Here is a 24,907-nt window from a genome sequence, read left to right on the forward strand (position 1 = left end):
ATATGTCTGCTCTCCACGGCTGCAGCAACACACTGACAGGAGCCATAGTTCCTGTCGGTGTGTCACTGCGCATGCGCGAGCGAGTTTACCGGCGGTCACTGACCCCGGCACTCTCGCTTAACGGCAGTGCTGCGTGGGAAAGTTCAACGCAGCTGTACTGCCGTTAACCGAGACGCCGGAGCCATTGAACTCCGGAACAGTACGCGATACACTGCTAGGAGCTTCGCTCCTGGCAGTGTATCGCCGAAGAGCAGCCGATCGGCGTGGGACACTCGTTTTATGGATTCTGCGGACACGGAGTATGAATTTGGTTTATTATTTTTGGATTTTTTCCTGGAGGATCGAGGGCTTCGCCTACAAGTGTGCTGTTGGTGAGTATATACTCTGTGTTATGTGTTGTATGTACTGTACTGTGTGTCATGTATGTGTATTGTGTGTAGGTGTTTTGTGTAACTTTACAATTGTGCTAAGTCGCCGGACACAGGGACAACTCTCCCATCCTAATACCGGATGGGAGTAGTAGTCCCATACGGCGACTTAGCACAATGGTGGCACTAGCGTCGCATGGGGACACACACACACACACACACACACACACTCCATGCTGCTTCACTGGGGGGCGGGGGCTTCCCTCTTTCTGTCCGACGTCACGTCCGGTCCTGGGTGTCAACCCCTCCGTACAAAGACGCCGACACCCAGGACAAAGGCGCTGTGTGTGGACGGTAATATGGGGCCCTATGGGGATACGCAGACACGCCGCTGCGTAAAGAATTGACATGTCAATTCTTTTTACGCCGGCGTGTTTGCAGACAAAAGCGCCGCGTTTTTTTGCGGTGTGTCTGAACGGCAAAGTGAATTTCTCATTCACTTTGCCGGCAGACGAAAATGACATTGCGCATTTTTGAAAAGCGCCCGCAAAATAGCGCTCAAAAATGCGCTATGTCTGAAAGGAGCCTAAATCTGTATGTAGTGAGCTCCCCCTAGTGGTGACTGTATAAATCTGTATGTAGTAAGCTCCCCCTAGTGGTGACTGTATAAATCTGTATGTAGTGAGCTCCCCCTAGTGGTGACTGTATAAATCTGTATGTAGTGAGCTCCCCCTAGTGGTGACTGTATAAATCTGTATGTAGTGAGCTCCCCCTAGTGGTGACTGTATAAATCTGTATGTAGTGAGCTCCCCCTAGTGGTGACTGTATAAATCTGTATGTAGTGAGCTCCCCCTAGTGGTGACTGTATAAATCTGTATGTAGTGAGCTCTCTAGTGGTGACTGTATAAATCTGTATGTAGTGAGCTCCCCCTAGTGGTGACTGTATAAATCTGTATATAGAGAGCTCCCTGTAGTGGTGACTGTATAAATCTGTATGTAGTGAGCTCCCTCTAGTGGTGACTGTATAAATCTGTATGTAGTGAGCTCCCCCTAGTGGTGACTGTATAAATCTGTATGTAGTGAGCTCTCTAGTGGTGACTGTATAAATCTGTATGTAGTAAGCTCCCCCTAGTGGTGACTGTATAAATCTGTATGTACTGAGCTCCCCCTAGTGGTGACTGTATAAATCTGTATGTAGAGAGCTCCCCCCTAGTGGTGACTGTATAATTCTGCCCCTATGTACAAGAATATAACTACTATAATAACGCTGCCCCCTGTAGGTAGAAATGACAGCTAGGTGTTATATTGGGAATATATTATCTTCCATGTGCGCCGTATAACGTTTTCATATATGACTATTTTCTAATTCTTCTATGGAGGGAATCCGTCAGTAGGATCTGGACGTTTTACTTTCTATATGGACATGTATTTTGTAGAAAGGTGAATAAAATGACACCTTAATATCTGTGATGATATTTTATTCCACAGAAATCCATGTTTCTTAATATGTAAATGAGTTGTTAAGATCTACGGACCAGACATAGATCTTCCAGAGAATCCGCCTCCAGGGCTTATATTATATCAGGGGGCTTTAGCAGTGTGAGGCATGTAATGACCGACAGTCTTCTCATATACTTCTCATGTAATATAAGCTCTGGCAACAGATTCTTGTTGAGATCTATGTCCTGCCCGTAGATCTTAACAGCTCATTTACATATTAAGAAAAACGTTTCTTGTTCGGTAATAAAACATCATATTGAAGACATCAAGGTGTCATTTCACTCAGCTTCCAATGAGCCACGTGTCCATGTAGGTGGCCTACGAGGGCTGGTCCCATTGGCAGATTCCCTTTAAAAATATTTGTTGTACTGGGTATAAAAATTTTATTGGGATACAAAAAAAACTGCATCCCTTTAAAGCAATGGGTCCATCTCGCCATCACTAAAGTTCACTGTGTGTCCATACATTCTTCCATCTTCCAGGCGGGTTGTTTCCATGGTCCTCTAGCCCTTCCGGTAGACCAGGGTTCTGTCGGGGATGAGGCCGCGGCCCCTCAGGACCATCTTGTCCTCGTATATAAACATGGTGCCAAACGCCTGGCTGTCAGGAGGGGTCTCAATGATGCCATTAAAGGTTAAGTGGTGGATTCCACACTGGTCCTGGAAGTATCCACCATCGTGATCATGTCCAGCAAAATAGGCCACCACACAGGAGTGAGACTGTAGAAGGTCTAGGACCTCCAGATAGTTCCAGGTCAAACATACTGGGTCTGTAGAGCTGGGATGGACTGGGAGGTGGCCTGTAGAGGAGAAGACATGTTTGTTATACCATGTGCATCATCAGATCAACGTCAGCAAGCCAACAGAGGACAGGCCACCAGACGTCAACACCCTCTGGAGGCATAGAAACATTTAATGTCTTCACTGAAGGTAACCTACCTGCCACCATCACTTTTTCATCGTTTTTATCAGACTCTTCGAGAACTTCAGTAATCCAGCCGAGCTGAGAGACGCTGATCCCACCATTAAACTGGACAAACCGCGTTTCAGCAAGATCTAAAAGGCCAAAAAAATAAAACTATTGGCAATGACAACACACAAAAATACTGAGAAGTTTTCACACCCCTGCCTTTTTCTGACATTAGTCTCCAATGTCTAAGCCAAGAACCAAGAGTTGTGTTACAACCCTTCAGATGTTCCTCAGTAGTTGTCGTTCCTCAGAAGGAGACGTTCCTCAGGAGGAGACGTTCCTCAGGAGGAGACGTTCCTCAGGAGGAGACGTTCCTCAGGAGGAGACGTTCCTCAGGAGGAGACGTTCCTCAGGAGGAGACGTTCCTCAGGAGGAGACGTTCCTCAGGAGGAGACGTTCCTCAGGAGGAGACGTTCCTCAGGAGAAGACGTTCCTCAGGAGAAGACGTTCCTCAGGAGGAGACGTTCCTCAGGAGGAGACGTTCCTCAGGAGGAGACGTTCCTCAGATGGTGACGTTCCTCAGATGGTGACGTTCCTTAGTAGGTGACGTTCCTCAGTAGGTGACGTTCCTCAGTAGGTGACGTTCCTCAGTAGGTGACGTTCCTCAGTAGGTGACGTTCCTCAGTAGGTGACGTTGATGACTTCAAATGAGGTTTTAAAGGGGGTAATCCAGCCTATGCTAGTAATCGTTGAGGGTTGGTGATTGGTAATAACTTTTTAGACTGGAATACCCCTTTAAGGGCCCGAATAGCACATTAGGGCAAAATTGGTTTAACCCTGCAATTTGGGCTAAGTCTTTGAGATCCTCTTGACTATTGAAAAACTGATGGGTCATGGTAAATTTCTACCCCTGATCCTTTTGTTCCTAGGGAAGATAAGACGCCCTCGGAGGATGGTGAAATTGGGTATGAGGGCTGAGACGACTAGCTGTGGGTCATCAGCTATTGAAGGTGTATGGGGACCTTTAGGAATGCCAGTTATGTGGGTCAACCCCCATGATGTTCTTCATTGATACCTTTTGGACTGTTCTTATCCTCATTGGGATTCTTCTGTCTCAGGAGCTTCAAGGACTTGACGTGCTCGTCACTGGACGGATCTCTTCCAATCACACTAAAGTCATAAGAGTCAATTAAAAGGAGTCGAAACTTGGGGTAAGGACTGAAGTGATAGGCGTAAAACGAGTCTAAGGAGTCTCCACCATTCTCAGAAAACCTTGTCGCTGTCCCGGGGATTCTGGAGCTGTTCAGACTCGACTCCATTAACTGCTGCCTGCTGAAGTTGTAGAACTCATGGTTCCCCCAGATATGATGGATGGGGATCTTCAGCTTTTCAATCTCCGTCAGGACTTTTCTCAGTGATGTCTCGGAGGATTGGTGGGTGACATTGTAGCCATCGATGAGGTCCCCAAGCTGGAGAATGAACTGAGGGGTGATGGGCTCGGAGGCCCACTCTCGCATGGCTCCTTGAAGCAACGATAGACTGTTCCTGTAGTGTCTCATCCTGGTCTTCACGTAGTTGTAGCCGTCGTCTATGTCGGCGTACTGGATGTCGGCTATGATGCCAAATGTAAACAAGGGGTCCTCCATGTCTTCATTTGCAGGGTCTCAGCTCCTGAAATACAAGATTCAGAGAGGCTTCAATAAGCAACGAAATAGAAGGATGATGATCGGACCCACTGGTGGGTGGTCCAATTAGGAAAAGTACACTATCAGATAATTGGGATTAGTATCGACACATCTGCGGAGGTTGGCACCCTCTAGGATGCAATATGGCGCCCGCGCTCCTCGACGGCTGGCCCTGCATACATCTCTGATGTGATTCACACTCACAGAATTTCCCATATGCCTCCTGAGGAACTATATCTTGGGAGGGAAATGCGTCGAGGTGAGACTATTGGTAGGGTGACAGTATTTTTATATGCCCCGACCCTCCTACACTTAAATGTCTGGCTAGGATTGATAGACCCACATTCTATCCAAGCTGTTGGGTGTTGTGCATGCTTGTAAACCTATGGTATTAGGTTTATTCGGTTAGTTTTTGAGACCCAAAGTCATCACAACAACGCACAATGGCACATGTGAATCCTCATTAGTCCCTCTGCCATCCACTAGCTGCTAGATCCATGCCCAGTCACCCATGTGTCCACCATTATCACACGCTAGAAGTCACCGCGTGTCCACCATTGCCACACGCTAGAAGTCACCGCGTGTCCACCATTGCCACATGCTAGAAGTCACCACGTGTCCACCATTGTCACTGCTAGAAGTCACCACGTGTCCACCATTGTCACTGCTAGAAGTCACCACGTGTCCACCATTGCCACACGCTAGAAGTCACCGCATGTCCACCATTGCCACATGCTAGAAGTCACCACGTGTCCACCATTGTCACTGCTAGAAGTCACCACGTGTCCACCATTGTCACTGCTAGAAGTCACCACGTGTCCACCATTGTCACTGCTAGAAGTCACCACGTGTCCACCATTGTCACTGCTAGAAGTCACCACGTGTCCACCATTGTCACTGCTAGAAGTCACCACGTGTCCACCATTGTCACTGCTAGAAGTCACCACGTGTCCACCATTGTCACTGCTAGAAGTCACGTGTCCACCATTGTCACATGCTAGAAGTCACCACGTGTCCACAACTGTCACATGCTAGAAGTCACCACGTGTCCACCATTGTCACATGCTAGAAGCCACGTGTCCACCATTGTCACATGCCAGAAGTCACATGTCCACCATTGTCACTGCTAGACGTCACCACGTGTCCACCATTATCACTGCTAGAAGTCACCATGTGTCCACCATTGTCACTGCTAGAAGTCACCACGTGTCCACCATTATCACACGCTCACGCTAGAAGTCACCACGTGTCCACCACTGTCACAAGCTAGAAGTCACCACGTGTCCACCATTATCACACGCTAGAAGTCACCACGTGTCCACCATTGTCACTGCTAGAGGTCACCACGTGTCCACCATTATCACTGCTAGAAGTCACCACGTGTCCACCATTGTCACTGCTAGAAGTCACCACGTGTCCACCATTGTCACTGCTAGAAGTCACCACGTGTCCACCATTGTCACTGCAAGAAGTCACCACGTGTCCACCATTGTCACTGCTAGAAGTCACCACGTGTCCACCATTGTCACTGCTAGAAGTCACCACGTGTCCACCATTGTCACACGCTAGAAGTCACCACGTGTCCACCATTGTCACTGCTAGAAGTCACCACGTGTCCACCATTGTCACTGCTAGAAGTCACCACGTGTCCACCATTGTCACTGCTAGAAGTCACCCACGTGTACACCATTGTCACTGCTAGAAGTCACCACGTGTCCACCACTGTCACAAGCTAGAAGTCACCACGTGTCCACCATTATCACACGCTAGAAGTCACCACGTGTCCACCATTGTCACTGCTAGAGGTCACCACGTGTCCACCATTATCACTGCTAGAAGTCACCACGTGTCCACCATTGTCACTGCTAGAAGTCACCACGTGTCCACCATTGTCACTGCTAGAAGTCACCACGTGTCCACCATTATCACACGCTAGAAGTCACCACGTGTCCACCATTGTCACTGCTAGAAGTCACCACGTGTCCACCATTGTCACTGCTAGAAGTCACCACGTGTCCACCATTGTCACTGCTAGAAGTCACGTGTCCACCATTGTCACATGCTAGAAGTCACCACGTGTCCACAACTGTCACATGCTAGAAGTCACCACGTGTCCACCATTGTCACATGCTAGAAGCCACGTGTCCACCATTGTCACATGCCAGAAGTCACATGTCCACCATTGTCACTGCTAGACGTCACCACGTGTCCACCATTATCACTGCTAGAAGTCACCATGTGTCCACCATTGTCACTGCTAGAAGTCACCACGTGTCCACCATTATCACACGCTCACGCTAGAAGTCACCACGTGTCCACCACTGTCACAAGCTAGAAGTCACCACGTGTCCACCATTATCACACGCTAGAAGTCACCACGTGTCCACCATTGTCACTGCTAGAGGTCACCACGTGTCCACCATTATCACTGCTAGAAGTCACCACGTGTCCACCATTGTCACTGCTAGAAGTCACCACGTGTCCACCATTGTCACTGCTAGAAGTCACCACGTGTCCACCATTGTCACTGCAAGAAGTCACCACGTGTCCACCATTGTCACTGCTAGAAGTCACCACGTGTCCACCATTGTCACTGCTAGAAGTCACCACGTGTCCACCATTGTCACACGCTAGAAGTCACCACGTGTCCACCATTGTCACTGCTAGAAGTCACCACGTGTCCACCATTGTCACTGCTAGAAGTCACCACGTGTCCACCATTGTCACTGCTAGAAGTCACCCACGTGTACACCATTGTCACTGCTAGAAGTCACCACGTGTCCACCACTGTCACAAGCTAGAAGTCACCACGTGTCCACCATTATCACACGCTAGAAGTCACCACGTGTCCACCATTGTCACTGCTAGAGGTCACCACGTGTCCACCATTATCACTGCTAGAAGTCACCACGTGTCCACCATTGTCACTGCTAGAAGTCACCACGTGTCCACCATTGTCACTGCTAGAAGTCACCACGTGTCCACCATTGTCACTGCTAGAAGTCACCACGTGTCCACCATTGTCACTGCTAGAAGTCACCACGTGTCCACCATTGTCACTGCTAGAAGTCACCACGTGTCCACCATTGTCACACGCTAGAAGTCACCACGTGTCCACCATTATCACTGCTAGAAGTCACCACGTGTCCACCATTGTCACTGCTAGAAGTCACCACGTGTCCACCATTGTCACTGCTAGAAGTCACCGCGTGTCCACCATTGCCACATGCTAGAAGTCACCATGTGTCCACCATTGTCACTGCTAGAAGTCACGTGTCCACCATTGTCACATGCTAGAAGTCACCACGTGTCCACAACTGTCACATGCTAGAAGTCACCACGTGTCCACCATTGTCACATGCTAGAAGCCACGTGTCCACCATTGTCACATGCCAGAAGTCACATGTCCACCATTGTCACTGCTAGACGTCACCACGTGTCCACCATTATCACTGCTAGAAGTCACCATGTGTCCACCATTGTCACTGCTAGAAGTCACCACGTGTCCACCATTATCACACGCTAGAAGTCACCATGTGTCCACCATTGTCACTGCTAGAAGTCACCCACGTGTACACCATTGTCACTGCTAGAAGTCACCATGTGTCCACCATTGTCACTGCTAGAAGTCACCATGTGTCCACCATTGTCACTGCTAGAAGTCACCATGTGTCCACCATTGTCACTGCTAGAAGTCACCATGTGTCCACCATTATCACTGCTAGAAGTCACCACGTGTCCACCATTGTCACTGCTAGAAGTCACCACGTGTCCACCATTGCCACACGCTAGAAGTCACGTGTCCACCATTATCACACGCTAGAAGTCACGTGTCCACCATTGTCACTGCTAGAAGTCACCACGTGTCCACCATTATCACATGCTAGAAGTCACCACGTGTCCACCATTGTCACTGCTAGAAGTCACGTGTCCACCATTATCACACGCTAGAAGTCACGTGTCCACCATTGTCACTGCTAGAAGTCACCACGTGTCCACCATTATCACACGCTAGAAGTCACGTGTCCACCATTGTCACTGCTAGAAGTCACCACGTGTCCACCATTATCACACGCTAGAAGTCACCACGTGTCCACCATTGTCACTGCTAGAAGTCACCACGTGTCCACCATTATCACTGCTAGAAGTCACCACGTGTCCACCACTGTCACTGCTAGAAGTCACCACGTGTCCACCATTATCACACGCTAGAAGTCACCATGTGTCCACCATTGTCACTGCTAGAAGTCACCCACGTGTACACCATTGTCACTGCTAGAAGTCACCATGTGTCCACCATTGTCACTGCTAGAAGTCACCATGTGTCCACCATTGTCACTGCTAGAAGTCACCATGTGTCCACCATTATCACTGCTAGAAGTCACCACGTGTCCACCATTGTCACTGCTAGAAGTCACCATGTGTCCACCATTATCACTGCTAGAAGTCACCACGTGTCCACCATTGTCACTGCTAGAAGTCACCACGTGTCCACCATTGCCACACGCTAGAAGTCACGTGTCCACCATTATCACACGCTAGAAGTCACGTGTCCACCATTGTCACTGCTAGAAGTCACCACGTGTCCACCATTATCACTGCTAGAAGTCACGTGTCCACCATTATCACACGCTAGAAGTCACCACGTGTCCACCATTGTCACTGCTAGAAGTCACCACGTGTCCACCATTATCACACGCTAGAAGTCACCACGTGTCCACCATTATCACACGCTAGAAGTCACGTGTCCACCACTGTCACTGCTAGAAGTCACCACGTGTCCACCATTGTCACTGCTAGAAGTCTTTTATTAGGACGATTCCTCACATCCTCCACTGATCCCTTCCATCAGAACGATCCTTCACTTCTCCCTCGGACTCTATTCCTACACGAGGTGTTTTCTTCCCCCCGACCACCATTCTTGTGACCCCAGAACACCCCCACAGGGCGGGCGGGTAACTCCTGGCCTCGGCAGCCCCCCGCCAATCGCCAGATCCCCCTCACAATGTGGATTCAGACTGACACTGGGGTCTCTCATAAGGGGCCACAGAGGACGTGCAGATATCACCGCCATACAGACAGGAGCGACCCCGGGGCGAAGACTAACCCTGTCAGTGCAGAGCCGGGGACCAGTGCAGCACTGCGGGGGTTAATCCAGCGAGCCCACGGGGGAAAAGCTGCACTTACCGCCCATGTCCTGACGTCAGGGGGCGCAGGCTGCACTGCAGAGATACACTTCCTGTCACACAATCCCGCCCACAGAGGAGACCCCTCCCTCCGTCCCGCCCACAGAGGAGACCCCTCCCTCCGTCCCGCCCACAGAGGAGACCCCCTCCTATTATCCCGCCCACAAGGGAGAACCCTCCCACACTGTCCCGCCCACATAAGAAACCCCTCCCACTCTCCCGCCCACACAGAAAGCCCCACGTTCCGGGGCTGTCGCTGCCATACCTGCCATTGCCGCCAGAGGGTGCCCGGGTCATAGACCAGCAGCTCCAAGGAAACATCTGCAACGTGACATTATGTGGGAGCTAGTGCTCTCTGTTATCAGCACTCAGGTCCTCGCCTGCTGTCAGTGAATAACAGGCACATGCAGCGCAGCAGCTGGACAGCTGAGGGTTTGTTACTGTTGCATCCGGTCTTGTGATCTGATACAATGTAGCGAATCAGAGAAAGAAAAGCTGCCAGGGAAGGGTTAAATAGTGGGCGGAGCCGTCCCCGAGTAACAGGAAGAGTCACATGGTCCAGAGGACTGAGAGACCCCCAGAGTATGGCAGGAGGGAGCCCCCTGTACCAGCGGGCACTATGGAGGCTCTGCAACCTCATCATGGCGTCATTCCTCACCCTGGCGGCCTATGTGCAGGTGAGGGAGGAGCAGGGTGACAGCAGCACAGAGGATTTCAGGAGAGCAGTGTGCTGGTCTATGGGGGTCACAGAGGGAGATATATGGTGGAGGAGCAGGGTGACAGCAGCACAGAGTATTTCAGGAGAGCAGAGTGCTGGTCTATGGGGGTCACAGAGGGAGATTTATGGTGGAGGAGCAGGGTGACAGCAGCACAGAGTATTTCAGGAGAGCAGTGTGCTGGTCTATGGGGGTCACAGAGGGAGATTTATGGTGGAGGAGCAGGGTGACAGCAGCACAGAGTATTTCAGGAGAGCAGTGTGCTGGTCTATGGGGGTCACAGAGGGAGATATATGGTGGAGGGAGCAGGGTGACAGCAGCACAGAGTATTTCAGGAGAGCAGAGTGCTGGTCTATGGGGGTCACAGAGGGAGATATATGGTGGAGGAGCAGGGTGACAGCAGCACAGAGTATTTCAGGAGAGCGGTGTGCTGGTCTATGGGGGGCACAGAGGGAGATATATGGTGGAAGGAGCAGGGTGACAGCAGCACAGAGTATTTCAGGAGAGCAGTGTGCTGGTCTATGGGGGTCACAGAGGGAGATATATGGTGGAGGAGCAGGGTGACAGCAGCACAGAGTATTTCAGGAGAGCAGTGTGCTGGTCTATGGGGGTCACAGAGGGAGATATATGGTGGAGGAGCAGGGTGACAGCAGCACAGAGTATTTCAGGAGAGCAGTGTGCTGGTCTATGGGAGGTCACAGAGGGAGATATATGGTGGGAGGAGCAGGGTGACAGCAGCACAGAGTATTTCAGGAGAGCAGTGTGCTGGTCTATGGGGGGGTCACAGAGGGAGATATATGGTGGAGGAGCAGGGTGACAGCAGCACAGAGTATTTCAGGAGAGCAGTGTGCTGGTCTATGGGAGGTCACAGAGGGAGATATATGGGGGAGGGAGCAGGGTGACAGCAGCACAGAGTATTTCAGGAGAGCAGTGTGCTGGTCTATGGGGGTCACAGAGGGAGATATATGGTGGAGGGAGCAGGGTGACAGCAGCACAGAGTATTTCAGGAGAGCAGAGTGCTGGTCTATGGGGGTCACAGAGGGAGATATATGGTGGAGGAGCAGGGTGACAGCAGCACAGAGTATTTCAGGAGAGCAGTGTGCTGGTCTATGGGAGGTCACAGAGGGAGATATATGGTGGGAGGAGCAGGGTGACAGCAGCACAGAGTATTTCAGGAGGGCAGTGTGCTGGTCTATGGGGGTCACAGAGGGAGATATATGGTGGAGGGAGCAGGGTGACAGCAGCACAGAGTATTTCAGGAGGGCAGTGTGCTGGTCTATGGGGGTCACAGAGGGAGATATATGGTGGAGGGAGCAGGGTGACAGCAGCACAGAGTATTTCAGGAGGGCAGTGTGCTGGTCTATGGGGGTCACAGAGGGAGATATATGGGGGAGGAGCAGGGTGACAGCAGCACAGAGTATTTCAGGAGAGCAGTGTGCTGGTCTATGGGGGTCACAGAGGGAGATATATGGTGGAGGGAGCAGGGTGACAGCAGCACAGAGTATTTCAGGAGAGCAGTGTGCTGGTCTATGGGGGTCACAGAGGGAGATATATGGTGGAGGAGCAGGGTGACAGCAGCACAGAGTATTTCAGGAGAGCAGTGTGCTGGTCTATGGAGGTCACAGAGGGAGATATATGGTGGAGGAGCAGGGTGACAGCAGCACAGAGTATTTCAGGAGAGCAGTGTGCTGGTCTATGGGGGTCACAGAGGAGATATATGGTGGGAGGAGCAGGGTGACAGCAGCACAGAGTATTTCAGGAGAGCAGTGTGCTGGTCTATGGGAGGTCACAGAGGGAGATATATGGTGGAAGGAGCAGGGTGACAGCAGCACAGAGTATTTCAGGAGAGCAGTGTGCTGGTCTATGGGGGTCACAGAGGGAGATATATGGTGGAGGAGCAGGGTGACAGCAGCACAGAGTATTTCAGGAGAGCAGTGTGCTGGTCTATGGGAGTCACAGAGGGAGATATATGGTGGAGGGAGCAGGGTGACAGCAGCACAGAGTATTTCAGGAGGGCAGTGTGCTGGTCTATAGGGGGTCACAGAGGGAGATATATGGTGGAGGAGCAGGGTGACAGCAGCACAGAGTATTTCAGGAGAGCAGTGCGCTGGTCTATGGGGGTCACAGAGGGAGATATATGGGGGAGGAGCAGGGTGACAGCAGCACAGAGTATTTCAGGAGAGCAGTGTGCTGGTCTATGGGGGTCACAGAGGGAGATATATGGTGGAGGAGCAGGGTGACAGCAGCACAGAGTATTTCAGGAGAGCAGTGCGCTGGTCTATGGGGGTCACAGAGGAGATATATGGGGGAGGAGCAGGGTGACAGCAGCACAGAGTATTTCAGGAGAGCAGTGTGCTGGTCTATGGGGGTCACAGAGGGAGATATATGGTGGAGGAGCAGGGTGACAGCAGCACAGAGTATTTCAGGAGAGCAGTGCGCTGGTCTATGGGGGTCACAGAGGAGATATATGGGGGAGGAGCAGGGTGACAGCAGCACAGAGTATTTCAGGAGGGCAGTGTGCTGGTCTATGGGGGGCACAGAGGGAGATATATGGGGGGAGGAGCAGGGTGACAGCAGCACAGAGTATTTCAGGAGAGCAGTGTGCTGGTCTATGGGGGGCACAGAGGAGATATATGGTGGGAGGAGCAGGGTGACAGCAGCACAGAGTATTTCAGGAGAGCAGTGTGCTGGTCTATGGGGGTCACAGAGGGAGATATATGGGGGGAGGAGCAGGGTGACAGCAGCACAGAGTATTTCAGGAGAGCAGTGTGCTGGTCTATGGAGGTCACAGAGGGAGATATATGGGGGAAGGAGCAGGGTGACAGCAGCACAGAGTATTTCAGGAGAGCAGTGTGCTGGTCTATGGGGGTCACAGAGGGAGATATATGGTGGAGGAGCAGGGTGACAGCAGCACAGAGTATTTCAGGAGAGCAGTGTGCTGGTCTATGGGGGTCACAGAGGGAGATATATGGTGGAAGGAGCAGGGTGACAGCAGCACAGAGTATTTCAGGAGAGCAGTGTGCTGGTCTATGGGGGGTCACAGAGGGAGATATATGGTGGAGGAGCAGGGTGACAGCAGCACAGAGTATTTCAGGAGAGCAGTGTGCTGGTCTATGGGGGTCACAGAGGAGATATAAGGGGAGGAGCAGGGTGACAGCAGCACAGAGTATTTCAGGAGAGCAGTGTGCTGGTCTATGGGGGTCACAGAGGGAGATATATGGGGGAGGAGCAGGGTGACAGCAGCACAGAGTATTTCAGGAGAGTAGTGTGCTGGTCTATGGGGTCACAGAGGAGATATATGGGGGAGGAGCAGGGTGACAGCAGCACAGAGTATTTCAGGAGAGCAGTGTGCTGGTCTATGGGGGTCACAGAGGGAGATATATGGTGGAGGAGCAGGGTGACAGCAGCACAGAGTATTTCAGGAGAGCAGTGTGCTGGTCTATGGGGGTCACAGAGGAGATATATGGTGGAAGGAGCAGGGTGACAGCAGCACAGAGTATTTCAGGAGAGCAGTGTGCTGGTCTATGGGGGTCACAGAGGGAGATATATGGTGGGAGGAGCAGGGTGACAGCAGCACAGAGTATTTCAGGAGAGCAGAGTGCTGGTCTATGGGGGTCACAGAGGGAGATATATGGTAGAGGGAGCAGGGTGACAGCAGCACAGAGTATTTCAGGAGAGCAGTGTGCTGGTCTATGGGGGTCACAGAGGAGATATATGGTGGGAGGAGCAGGGTGACAGCAGCACAGAGTATTTCAGGAGAGCAGAGTGCTGGTCTATGGGGGTCATAGAGGGAGATATATGGTGGAGGAGCAGGGTGACAGCAGCACAGAGTATTTCAGGAGAGCAGTGTGCTGGTCTATGGGGGTCACAGAGGGAGATATATGGTGGAGGAGCAGGGTGACAGCAGCACAGAGTATTTCAGGAGAGCAGTGTGCTGGTCTATGGGAGGTCACAGAGGGAGATATATGGTGGAGGAGCGGGGTGACAGCAGCACAGAGTATTTCAGGAGAGCAGTGTGCTGGTCTATGGGGGTCACAGAGGGAGATATATGGTGGAGGAGCAGGGTGACAGCAGCACAGAGTATTTCAGGGGAGCAGTGTGCTGGTCTATGGGGGTCACAGAGGGAGATATATGGTGGAGGAGCAGGGTGACAGCAGCACAGAGTATTTCAGGAGAGCAGTGTGCTGGTCTATGGAGGTCACAGAGGGAGATATATGGTGGAGGAGCAGGGTGACAGCAGCGCAGAGTATTTCAGGAGAGCAGTGTGCTGGTCTATGGGGTCACAGAGGGAGATATATGGTGGAGGGAGCAGGGTGACAGCAGCACAGAGTATTTCAGGAGAGCAGTGTGCTGGTCTATGGGGGTCACAGAGGGAGATATATGGTGGAGGAGCAGGGTGACAGCAGCACAGAGTATTTCAGGAGAGCAGTGTGCTGGTCTATGGGGGTCACAGAGGGAGATATATGGTGGAGGAGCAGGGTGACAGCAGCACAGAGTATTTCAGGAGAGCAGTGTGCTGGTCTATGTGGGGTCACAGAGGAGATATATGGGGGAGGAGCAGGGTGACAGCAGCACAGAGTATTTCAGGAGAGCAGTGTGCTGGACTATGGGGGTCACAGAGGGAGATATATGGTGAAGGAGCAGGGTGACAGCAGCACAGAGTATTTCAGGAGAGCAGTGTGCTGGTCTATGGGGGTCACAGAGGGAGATATATGGGGGAGGAGCAGGGTGACAGCAGCACAGAGTATTTCAGGAGAGCAGTGTGCTGGTCTATGGGGGTCACAGAGGGAGATATATGGTGGAGGAGCAGGGTGACAGCAGCACAGAGTATTTCAGGAGAGCAGTGTGCTGGTCTATGGAGGGTCACAGAGGGAGATATATGGTGGAGGAGCAGGGTGACAGCAGCACAGAGTATTTCAGGAGAGCAGTGTGCTGGTCTATGGAGGTCACAGAGGGAGATATATGGTGGAAGGAGCAGGGTGACAGCAGCACAGAGTATTTCAGGAGAGCAGTGTGCTGGTCTATGGGGGGCACAGAGGGAGATATATGGTGGAGGAGCAGGGTGACAGCAGCACAGAGTATTTCAGGAGAGCAGTGTGCTGGTCTATGGGGGTCACAGAGGGAGATATATGGTGGAGGAGCAGGGTGACAGCAGCACAGAGTATTTCAGGAGAGCAGTGTGCTGGTCTATGGAGGTCACAGAGGGAGATATATGGTGGAGGAGCAGGGTGACAGCAGCACAGAGTATTTCAGGAGAGCAGTGTGCTGGTCTATGGAGGTCACAGAGGGAGATATATGGTGGAGGAGCAGGGTGACAGCAGCACAGAGTATTTCAGGAGAGCAGTGTGCTGGTCTATGGGGTCACAGAGGGAGATATATGGTGGAAGGAGCAGGGTGACAGCAGCACAGAGTATTTCAGGAGAGCAGTGTGCTGGACTATGGGGGTCACAGAGGGAGATATGTGGGGGAAGGAGCAGGGTGACAGCAGCACAGAGTATTTCAGGAGAGCAGTGTGCTGGTCTATGGGGTCACAGAGGGAGATATATGGTGGAGGAGCAGGGTGACAGCAGCACAGAGTATTTCAGGAGAGTAGTGTGCTGGACTATGGGGGTCACAGAGGGAGATATGTGGGGGAAGGAGCAGGGTGACAGCAGCACAGAGTATTTCAGGAGAGCAGTGTGCTGGTCTATGGGGGTCACAGAGGGAGATATATGGTGGAGGGAGCAGGGTGACAGCAGCACAGAGTATTTCAGGAGAGCAGTGTGCTGGTCTATGGGGGTCACAGAGGGAGATATATGGTGGAGGAGCAGGGTGACAGCAGCACAGAGTATTTCAGGAGAGCAGTGTGCTGGTCTATGGGGTCACAGAGGGAGATATATGGTGGAGGGAGCAGGGTGACAGCAGCACAGAGTATTTCAGGAGAGCAGTGTGCTGGTCTATGGGGGTCACAGAGGGAGATATATGGTGGAGGAGCAGGGTGACAGCAGCACAGAGTATTTCAGGAGAGCAGTGTGCTGGTCTATGGGGGTCACAGAGGGAGATATATGGTGGAGGAGCAGGGTGACAGCAGCACAGAGTATTTCAGGAGAGCAGTGTGCTGGTCTATGGGGGTCACAGAGGGAGATATATGGTGGAGGAGCAGGGTGACAGCAGCACAGAGTATTTCAGGAGAGCAGTGTGCTGGACTATGGGGGTCACAGAGGGAGATATGTGGGGGAAGGAGCAGGGTGACAGCAGCACAGAGTATTTCAGGAGAGCAGTGTGCTGGTCTATGGGGGTCACAGAGGGAGATATATGGTGGAGGAGCAGGGTGACAGCAGCACAGAGTATTTCAGGAGGGCAGTGTGCTGGACTATGGGGGTCACAGAGGGAGATATGTGGGGGAAGGAGCAGGGTGACAGCAGCACAGAGTATTTCAGGAGAGCAGTGTGCTGGTCTATGGGGGTCACAGAGGGAGATATATGGTGGAGGGAGCAGGGTGACAGCAGCACAGAGTATTTCAGGAGAGCAGTGTGCTGGTCTATGGGGGTCACAGAGGGAGATATATGGTGGAGGAGCAGGGTGACAGCAGCACAGAGTATTTCAGGAGAGCAGTGTGCTGGTCTATGGGGTCACAGAGGGAGATATATGGTGGAGGGAGCAGGGTGACAGCAGCACAGAGTATTTCAGGAGAGCAGTGTGCTGGTCTATGGGGGTCACAGAGGGAGATATATGGTGGAGGAGCAGGGTGACAGCAGCACAGAGTATTTCAGGAGAGCAGTGTGCTGGTCTATGGGGGTCACAGAGGAGATATATGGTGGAGGAGCAGGGTGACAGCAGCACAGAGTATTTCAGGAGAGCAGTGTACTGGTCTATGGGGGTCACAGAGGGAGATATATGGTGGAGGAGCAGGGTGACAGCAGCACAGAGTATTTCAGGAGAGCAGTGTGCTGGTCTATGGGGGTCACAGAGGGAGATATATGGTGGAGGAGCAGGGTGACAGCAGCACAGAGTATTTCAGGAGAGCAGTGTGCTGGTCTATGGGGGTCACAGAGGGAGATATATGGTGGAGGAGCAGGGTGACAGCAGCACAGAGTATTTCAGGAGAGCAGTGTGCTGGTCTATGGGGTCACAGAGGGAGATATATGGTGGAGGAGCAGGGTGACAGCAGCACAGAGTATTTCAGGAGAGCAGTGTGCTGGTCTATGGGGGGTCACAGAGGGAGATATATGGTGGAGGAGCAGGGTGACAGCAGCACAGAGTATTTCAGGAGAGCAGTGTGCTGGTCTATGGGGGTCACAGAGGGAGATATATGGTGGAGGGAGCAGGGTGACAGCAGCACAGAGTATTTATGCAGTGTTGATGATGATGATGATGATACTATGGTGGTGGTAGTTTTTTCTCATTGTTACGTTCTGTGTGTTACAGGTTAATGATCCTGACGCTGAGATCTGGATTGTGAGTATGTGAGCCTTGTGTGATCTTATAGAAGTGCAGGAATCCCTGACTCCATATTTGCCTGTGTCCTCACAACAGCATACAGAGAAAGGGTTAATTCTTGCCTGTGCAGTAAGGAGGAGGAGTGTGGAGGATGGAGGGAGGAGGAAACTGCTGCTGGACTGGAGAGAGAGAAAACATATGGCATCTGCCAAGTCTCCATGTGTACAGAGTGTCAGAAGAGATGTACGGGCACTATGGCCGCTGTTTCTCCTGTGAGGTGTATTGGCTCTATGGCTGCTCTCTCTCCTGTGAGGTGTACGGGCGCTATGGCTGCTCTCCTGTGAGGTGTACGGGCGCTATGGCTGCTCTCCTGTGAGGTGTACGGGCGCTATGGCCGCTCTCTCTCCTGTGAGGTGTACCGGCACTATGGCTGCTCTCTCTCCTGTGAGGTGTACGGGCTCTATGGCTGCTCTCTCTCCTGTGAGGTGTATTGACGCTATGGCCGCTCTCTCTTGTGAGGTGTATGGGCTCTATGGCCGCTCTCTCCTGTGAGGTGTACGGGCTCTATGGCCGCTCTCTCCTGTGAGGTGTACGGGCACTATGGCTGCTCTCTCTCCTGAGAGGTGTACGGGCGCTATGGCTGCTCTCTCTCTCCTGTGAGGTGTACGGATACTATGGCCGCTCTCTCCTGTGAGGTGTACGGATACTATGGCCGCTCTCTCTTGTGAGGTGTATGGGCACTATGGCCGCTCTCTCTTGTGAGGTGTATGGGCTCTATGGCCGCTCTCTCCTGTGAGGTGTACGGGCACTATGGCCGCTCTCTCCTGTGAGGTGTACGGGCACTATGGCCGCTCTCTCCTGTGAGGTGTACGGGCACTATGGCTGCTCTCTCTCCTGAGAGGTGTACGGGCGCTATGGCTGCTCTCTCTCTCCTGTGAGGTGTACGGGCACTATGGCCGCTCTCTCTCCTGTGAGCTGTACGGATACTATGGCCGCTCTCTCCTGTGAGGTGTACGGATACTATGGCCGCTCTCTCTTGTGAGGTGTACGGATACTATGGCCGCTCTCTCTTGTGAGGTGTACGGATACTATGGCCGCTCTCTCTCCTGTGAGATGTACGGATACTATGGCCGCTCTCCTGTGAGGTGTACGGATACTATGGCCGCTCTCTCTTGTGAGGTGTACGGATACTATGGCCGCTCTCTCTTGTGAGGTGTACGGATACTATGGCCGCTCTCTCTTGTGAGGTGTAGGGGCACTATGGCCGCTCTCTCTTGTGAGGTGTACGGGCACTATGGCCGCTCTCTCCTGTGAGCTGTACGGGCACTATGGCCGTTCCTCTCCTGTCCGGACCCCTAGATTCTGGATAAGATGAGGGATTTCTGCCCTTTATTATTGTTGAGCCCCTGCCCGTTGTCCTGCGGGGTCGTCTCCTCCGGGGTCTTACATGGCCGGCGTCATCTTGTGAATGTGGCGAGTATTCTGACGACCCTGCACTTCACGCCGCTCCCCTATATGTGTCGTTATAGGAGACATCATCCTGTTCTGCTTCCTATGTGGCGGCCATTTTGGGTCACCCAGCTTTCCCACTGGCTGAGGAACTCTTATTGGATTTTCGGGGTGTGCACCCCATTATGTCGTCTGCAGGTCATCTATGTTATCCCCGCCGCCCTGATATTCCTCCTCAGCATAAATCCAGACATAACGGGTGAGTCCTCGGGGCTAACGGCGTCCTGGGTCACTGCGGGCTCCGCAATCCTACAACTCGCCGGCGTCCATTATGTTCCTCCATGTAGGTCACATCATCTGGAGGACGTTGTCCGCGCTCCACGGTGCCGTCTGCCTGATCGGAGCTTCTTATCTGCTGCTGTCCGGTGATATAAGAAACATCTTACACCAGGAGGAAGGGAGGTGAGGAGACACGGGAAGATGGCGGCATCGTCCCATCCATGAGGAAGGCAACAATGACTGTTCACAATATGTCTCCTAGGGAACTGTCAGGATTAGTGATCATCGCAGTGTGGATACTCCTCTGTAAGGATTCTGCCAGGTAACGCTGCAACTCCCATCACTCCTCTGTGTATAACAGTATATAACTACTATAATACTGCCCCTATGTACAAGAATATAACTACTATAATACTGCCCCTATGTACAAGAATATAACTACTATAATACTGCCCCTATGTACAAGAATATAACTACTATAATACTGCTCCTATGTACAAGAATATAACTACTATAATACTGCCCCTATGTGCAAGAATATAACTACTATAATACTGCTCCTATGTACAAGAATATAACTACTATAATACTGCTCCTATGTACAAGAATATAACTACTATAATACTGCCCCTATGTACAAGAATATAACTACTATAATACTGCTCCTATGTACAAGAATATAACTACTATAATACTGCCCCTATGTGCAAGAATATAACTACTATAATACTGCTCCTATGTACAAGAATATAACTACTATAATACTGCTCCTATGTACAAGAATATAACTACTATAATACTGCTCCTATATACAAGAATATAACTACTATAATACTGCCCCTATGTACAAGAATATAACTACTATAATACTGCCCCTATGTACAAGAATATAACTACTATAATACTGCCCCTATGTACAAGAATATAACTACTATAATACTGCCCCTATGTACAAGAATATAACTACTATACTACTGCCCCCTATGTACAAGAATATAACTACTGTAATACTGCCCCTATGTACAAGAATATAACTACTATAATACTGCCCCCTATGTACAAGAATATAACTACTATAATACTGCCCCTATGTACAAGAATATAACTACTATAATACTGCCCCTATGTACAAGAATATAACTACTATAATACTGCTCCTATGTACAAGAATATAACTACTATAATACTGCTCCTATGTACAAGAATATAACTACTATAATACTGCCCATATGTACAAGAATATAACTACTATAATACTGCTCCTATGTACAAGAATATAACTACTATAATACTGCCCATATGTACAAGAATATAACTACTATAATACTGCCCCTATGTACAAGAATATAACTACTATAATACTGCTCCTATGTACAAGAATATAACTACTATAATACTGCTCCTATGTACAAGAATATAACTACTATAATACTGCCCCTATGTACAAGAATATAACTACTATAATACTGCCCACTATGTACAAGACTATAACTGCTATAATACTGCTCCTATGTACAGGAATATAACTACTATAATACTGCCCTATGTATAAGAATATAACTACTATAATACTGCTCCTATGTACAGGAATATAACTACTATAATACTGCCCCTATGTACAAGAATATAACTGCTATAATACTGCCCCTATGTACAGGAATATAACTACTATAATACTGCCCCTATATACAAGAATATAACTACTATAATACTGCCCCCTATGTACAAGACTATAACTGCTATAATACTGCTCCTATGTACAAGAATATAACTACTATAATACTGCCCCTATATACAAGAATATAACTACTATAATACTGCCCCCTATGTACAAGACTATAACTGCTATAATACTGCTCCTATGTACAGGAATATAACTACTATAATACTGCCCTATGTATAAGAATATAACTACTATAATACTGCTCCTATGTACAGGAATATAACTACTATAATACTGCCCCTATGTACAAGAATATAACTGCTATAATACTGCCCCTATGTACAAGAATATAACTACTATAATACTGCTCCTATGCACAAGACTATAACTACTATAATACTGCCCCCTATGTACAAGAATATAACTACTATAATACTGCCCCTATGTACAAGAATATAACTACTATAATACTGCCCCTATGTACCAGAATATAACTACTATAATACTGCTCCTATGTACAAGAATATAACTACTATAATACTGCCCCTATATACAAGAATATAACTACTATAATACTGCTCCTATGTACAAGAATATAACTACTATAATACTGCTCCTATGTACAAGAATATAACTACTATAATACTGCTCCTATGTACAAGAATATAACTACTATAATACTGCCCCTATGTACAAGAATATAACTACTATAATACTGCTTCCTATGTATAAGAATATAACTACTATAATACTGCCCCTATGTACAAGAATATAACTACTATAATACTGCCCCTATGTACAAGAATATAACTGCTATAATACTGCCCCTATGTACAAGAATATATCTACTATAATACTGCTCCTATGCACAAGACTATAACTACTATAATACTGCCCCCTATGTACAAGAATATAACTACTATAATACTGCCCCTATGTACAAGAATATAACTACTATAATACTGCCCCTATGTACCAGAATATAACTACTATAATACTGCTCCTATGTACAAGAATATAACTACTATAATACTGCCCCTATATACAAGAATATAACTACTATAATACTGCTCCTATGTACAAGACTATAACTGCTATAATACTGCTCCTATGTACAGGAATATAACTACTATAATACTGCCCTATGTATAAGAATATAACTACTATAATACTGCTCCTATGTACAGGAATATAACTACTATAATACTGCCCCTATGTACAAGAATATAACTACTATAATACTGCTCCTATGCACAAGACTATAACTACTATAATACTGCCCCCTATGTACAAGAATATAACTACTATAATACTGCCCCTATGTACAAGAATATAACTACTATAATACTGCCCCTATGTACCAGAATATAACTACTATAATACTGCTCCTATGTACAAGAATATAACTACTATAATACTGCCCCTATATACAAGAATATAACTACTATAATACTGCTCCTATGTACAAGACTATAACTGCTATAATACTGCTCCTATGTACAGGAATATAACTACTATAATACTGCCCTATGTATAAGAATATAACTACTATAATACTGCCCCTATGTACAAGAATATAACTACTATAACACTGCTCCCTATGTACAAGAATATAACTACTATAATACTGCTCCTATGTACAAGAATATAACTACTATAATACTGCCCATATGTACAAGAATATAACTACTATAACACTGCTCCCTATGTACAAGAATATAACTACTATAACACTGCTCCCTATGTACAAGAATATAACTACTATAATACTGCTCCTATGTACAAGAATATAACTACTATAATACTGCCCATATGTACAAGAATATAACTACTATAATACTGCCCCTATGTACAAGAATATAACTACTATAATACTGCTCCTATGTACAAGAATATAACTACTATAATACTGCCCCTATGTACAAGAATATAACTACTATAACACTGCTCCCTATGTACAAGAATATAACTACTATAACACTGCTCCCTATGTACAAGAATATAACTACTATAATACTGCCCCTATGTACAAGAATATAACTACTATAATACTGCTCCTATGTATAAGAATATAACTACTATAATACTGCCCCTATGTACAAGAATATAACTACTATAATACTGCTCCTATGTACAAGAATATAACTACTATAATACTGCCTCCTATGTACAAGAATATAACTACTATAATACTGCCCCTATGTACAAGAATATAACTACTATAACACTGCTCCCTATGTACAAGAATATAACTACTATAATACTGCTCCTATGTACAAGAATATAGCTACTATAATACTGCCCCTATGTACAAGAATATAACTACTATAATACTGCCCCTATGTACAGGAATATAACTACTATAATACTGCCCCTATGTACAGGAATATAACTACTATAATACTGCCCCTATGAACAAGAATATAACTACTATAATACTGCAAACTGTGGATAATATTTTTGTGGTTTTCCAGAGCCACGGTTGGCGGTGTGAGGTTATTTGTGGCGGTCTCGGTCTCCGTTCTTCCGCTCTTGGTTTGGATCTACATCTACATTGACAAGGAGATGAGGACATCTTGGCCCCAGCACTGTAAGACGGCCATATGAGACGCGGAGTGGCGGTTCTCTTGTAGCTGGAGATGGAAGGAGTCTGCTGGGACAATGCGGCCATCTGTGAGTCCTGGTTTCTCACCTCCCACCATCTTGTGATGAGGATATTTTAGGGCTGGCTCCCACCCATCAGCACATTTCGGGGACCATGCAGCGGTTTATGGCAGCGTTTTGCAGCATTTTGCTTGGTTCCAGCAGAGAGTGGCGGTTGGGTTTATCTACAAGGAGAAGATACACGTTTGTTGCTGTTTTGTCCATTTCTTGAAGGAGCTCTGACCATGAACCTGAGGAAAGGAATAAAGGACAGACCGGACACAGAGACTCGGCTTCCTCTTTCTTGCGGCTGTTTTGTCCATGATCACAGCGGGACGAGCCTTGTGTGCTCCTCTCTGGAGGCAGCCATGTTTTCTCCCCCTCTGATCCTTGTGAAAGGCGGCAGGAAGCTACGGAGGAGGCAGCACAGTTAGGGAGCACTTGGTGTTTCTCTGGATAGTTTGAGTGGGAATAGTGGCCCAGTTACAATAGGAAGAGATGGATTCGGTAACATTGCCAGTCATAGTACTGGTGGTACCGGCAGTAGCGTGCATAGTACCTGGCATAGTACTGATGGTACTGGCAGTAGTGCACACATAGTACTCGGCATAGTACTGATGGTACTGGCAGTAGTGCATACACAGTACCAGTCGTAGTACCGGCAGTAGCGCGCACACAATACCAGTCATAGTACCGGCAGTAGTGCGTACACAGTACCAGTCATAGTACCGGCAGTAGCGCGCACACAGTACCAGTCACAGTACCGGCAGTAGTGCGCACACAGTACCAGTCATAGTGCCGGCAGTAGTGCGCACACAGTACCACTCACAGTACCGGCAGTAGCGCGTACACAGTACCGGCAGTAGCGCGTACACAGTACCAGTCATAGTACCGGCAGTAGTGCGTACACAGTACCAGTCATAGTACCGGCAGTAGTGCGTACACAGTACCAGTCATAGTACCGGCAGTAGTGCGTACACAGTACCAGTCATAGTACCGGCAGTAGCGCGCACACAGTACCAGTCACAGTACCGGCAGTAGCGCGTACACAGTACCAGTCATAGTGCCGGCAGTAGCGCGTACACAGTAC

The 24,907-nt window shown here is 49.0% G+C and overlaps 2 protein-coding genes across 7 annotated transcripts; one reads left to right on the top strand and one right to left on the bottom strand.

Annotated features, from left to right (window-relative positions):
- Positions 1–1,357: 1,357 nt before the first annotated feature.
- LOC143766739 (manganese-dependent ADP-ribose/CDP-alcohol diphosphatase-like) lies at positions 1,358–10,049 on the bottom strand. 5 transcript variants are annotated; one of them, XM_077254639.1, is made up of 4 exons: positions 9,914–10,049; positions 3,853–4,448; positions 2,807–2,923; positions 1,358–2,667 (listed from the first exon to the last, which is right to left on the bottom strand). In XM_077254639.1, the coding sequence occupies exons 2-4, from the start codon at positions 4,421–4,423 to the stop codon at positions 2,372–2,374; spliced, it is 984 nt and encodes a 327-aa protein (XP_077110754.1). In that variant the 5' UTR covers positions 4,424–4,448; positions 9,914–10,049; the 3' UTR covers positions 1,358–2,371. The 5 variants fall into 5 exon arrangements, with proteins under 5 accessions (XP_077110754.1, XP_077110749.1, XP_077110750.1 ...); XM_077254634.1 differs by lacking the exon at positions 9,914–10,049 and adding an exon at positions 9,650–9,738; XM_077254635.1 differs by lacking the exon at positions 9,914–10,049 and adding an exon at positions 9,570–9,643.
- Positions 10,050–10,188: 139 nt separating this feature from the next.
- Positions 10,189–24,097, top strand: TMEM220 (transmembrane protein 220). Of its 2 annotated transcripts, none has more exons than XM_077254640.1 (6): positions 10,189–10,325; positions 17,772–17,801; positions 19,313–19,491; positions 19,580–19,694; positions 19,774–19,833; positions 23,649–24,097. In XM_077254640.1, exons 1-6 carry the CDS (start codon positions 10,318–10,320, stop codon positions 23,779–23,781), a joined length of 525 nt encoding a protein of 174 aa, XP_077110755.1. In that variant the 5' UTR covers positions 10,189–10,317; the 3' UTR covers positions 23,782–24,097. The 2 variants fall into 2 exon arrangements, with proteins under 2 accessions (XP_077110755.1, XP_077110756.1); XM_077254641.1 differs by having other exon boundaries at positions 10,195–10,325; positions 19,431–19,491.
- The last annotated feature ends 810 nt before the right edge of the window (positions 24,098–24,907 follow it).

The sequence above is a fragment of the Ranitomeya variabilis genome, chromosome 4 (genome assembly GCF_051348905.1).
Source record: "Ranitomeya variabilis isolate aRanVar5 chromosome 4, aRanVar5.hap1, whole genome shotgun sequence".
NCBI classification, from domain to species: Eukaryota; Metazoa; Chordata; class Amphibia; order Anura; family Dendrobatidae; genus Ranitomeya; species Ranitomeya variabilis.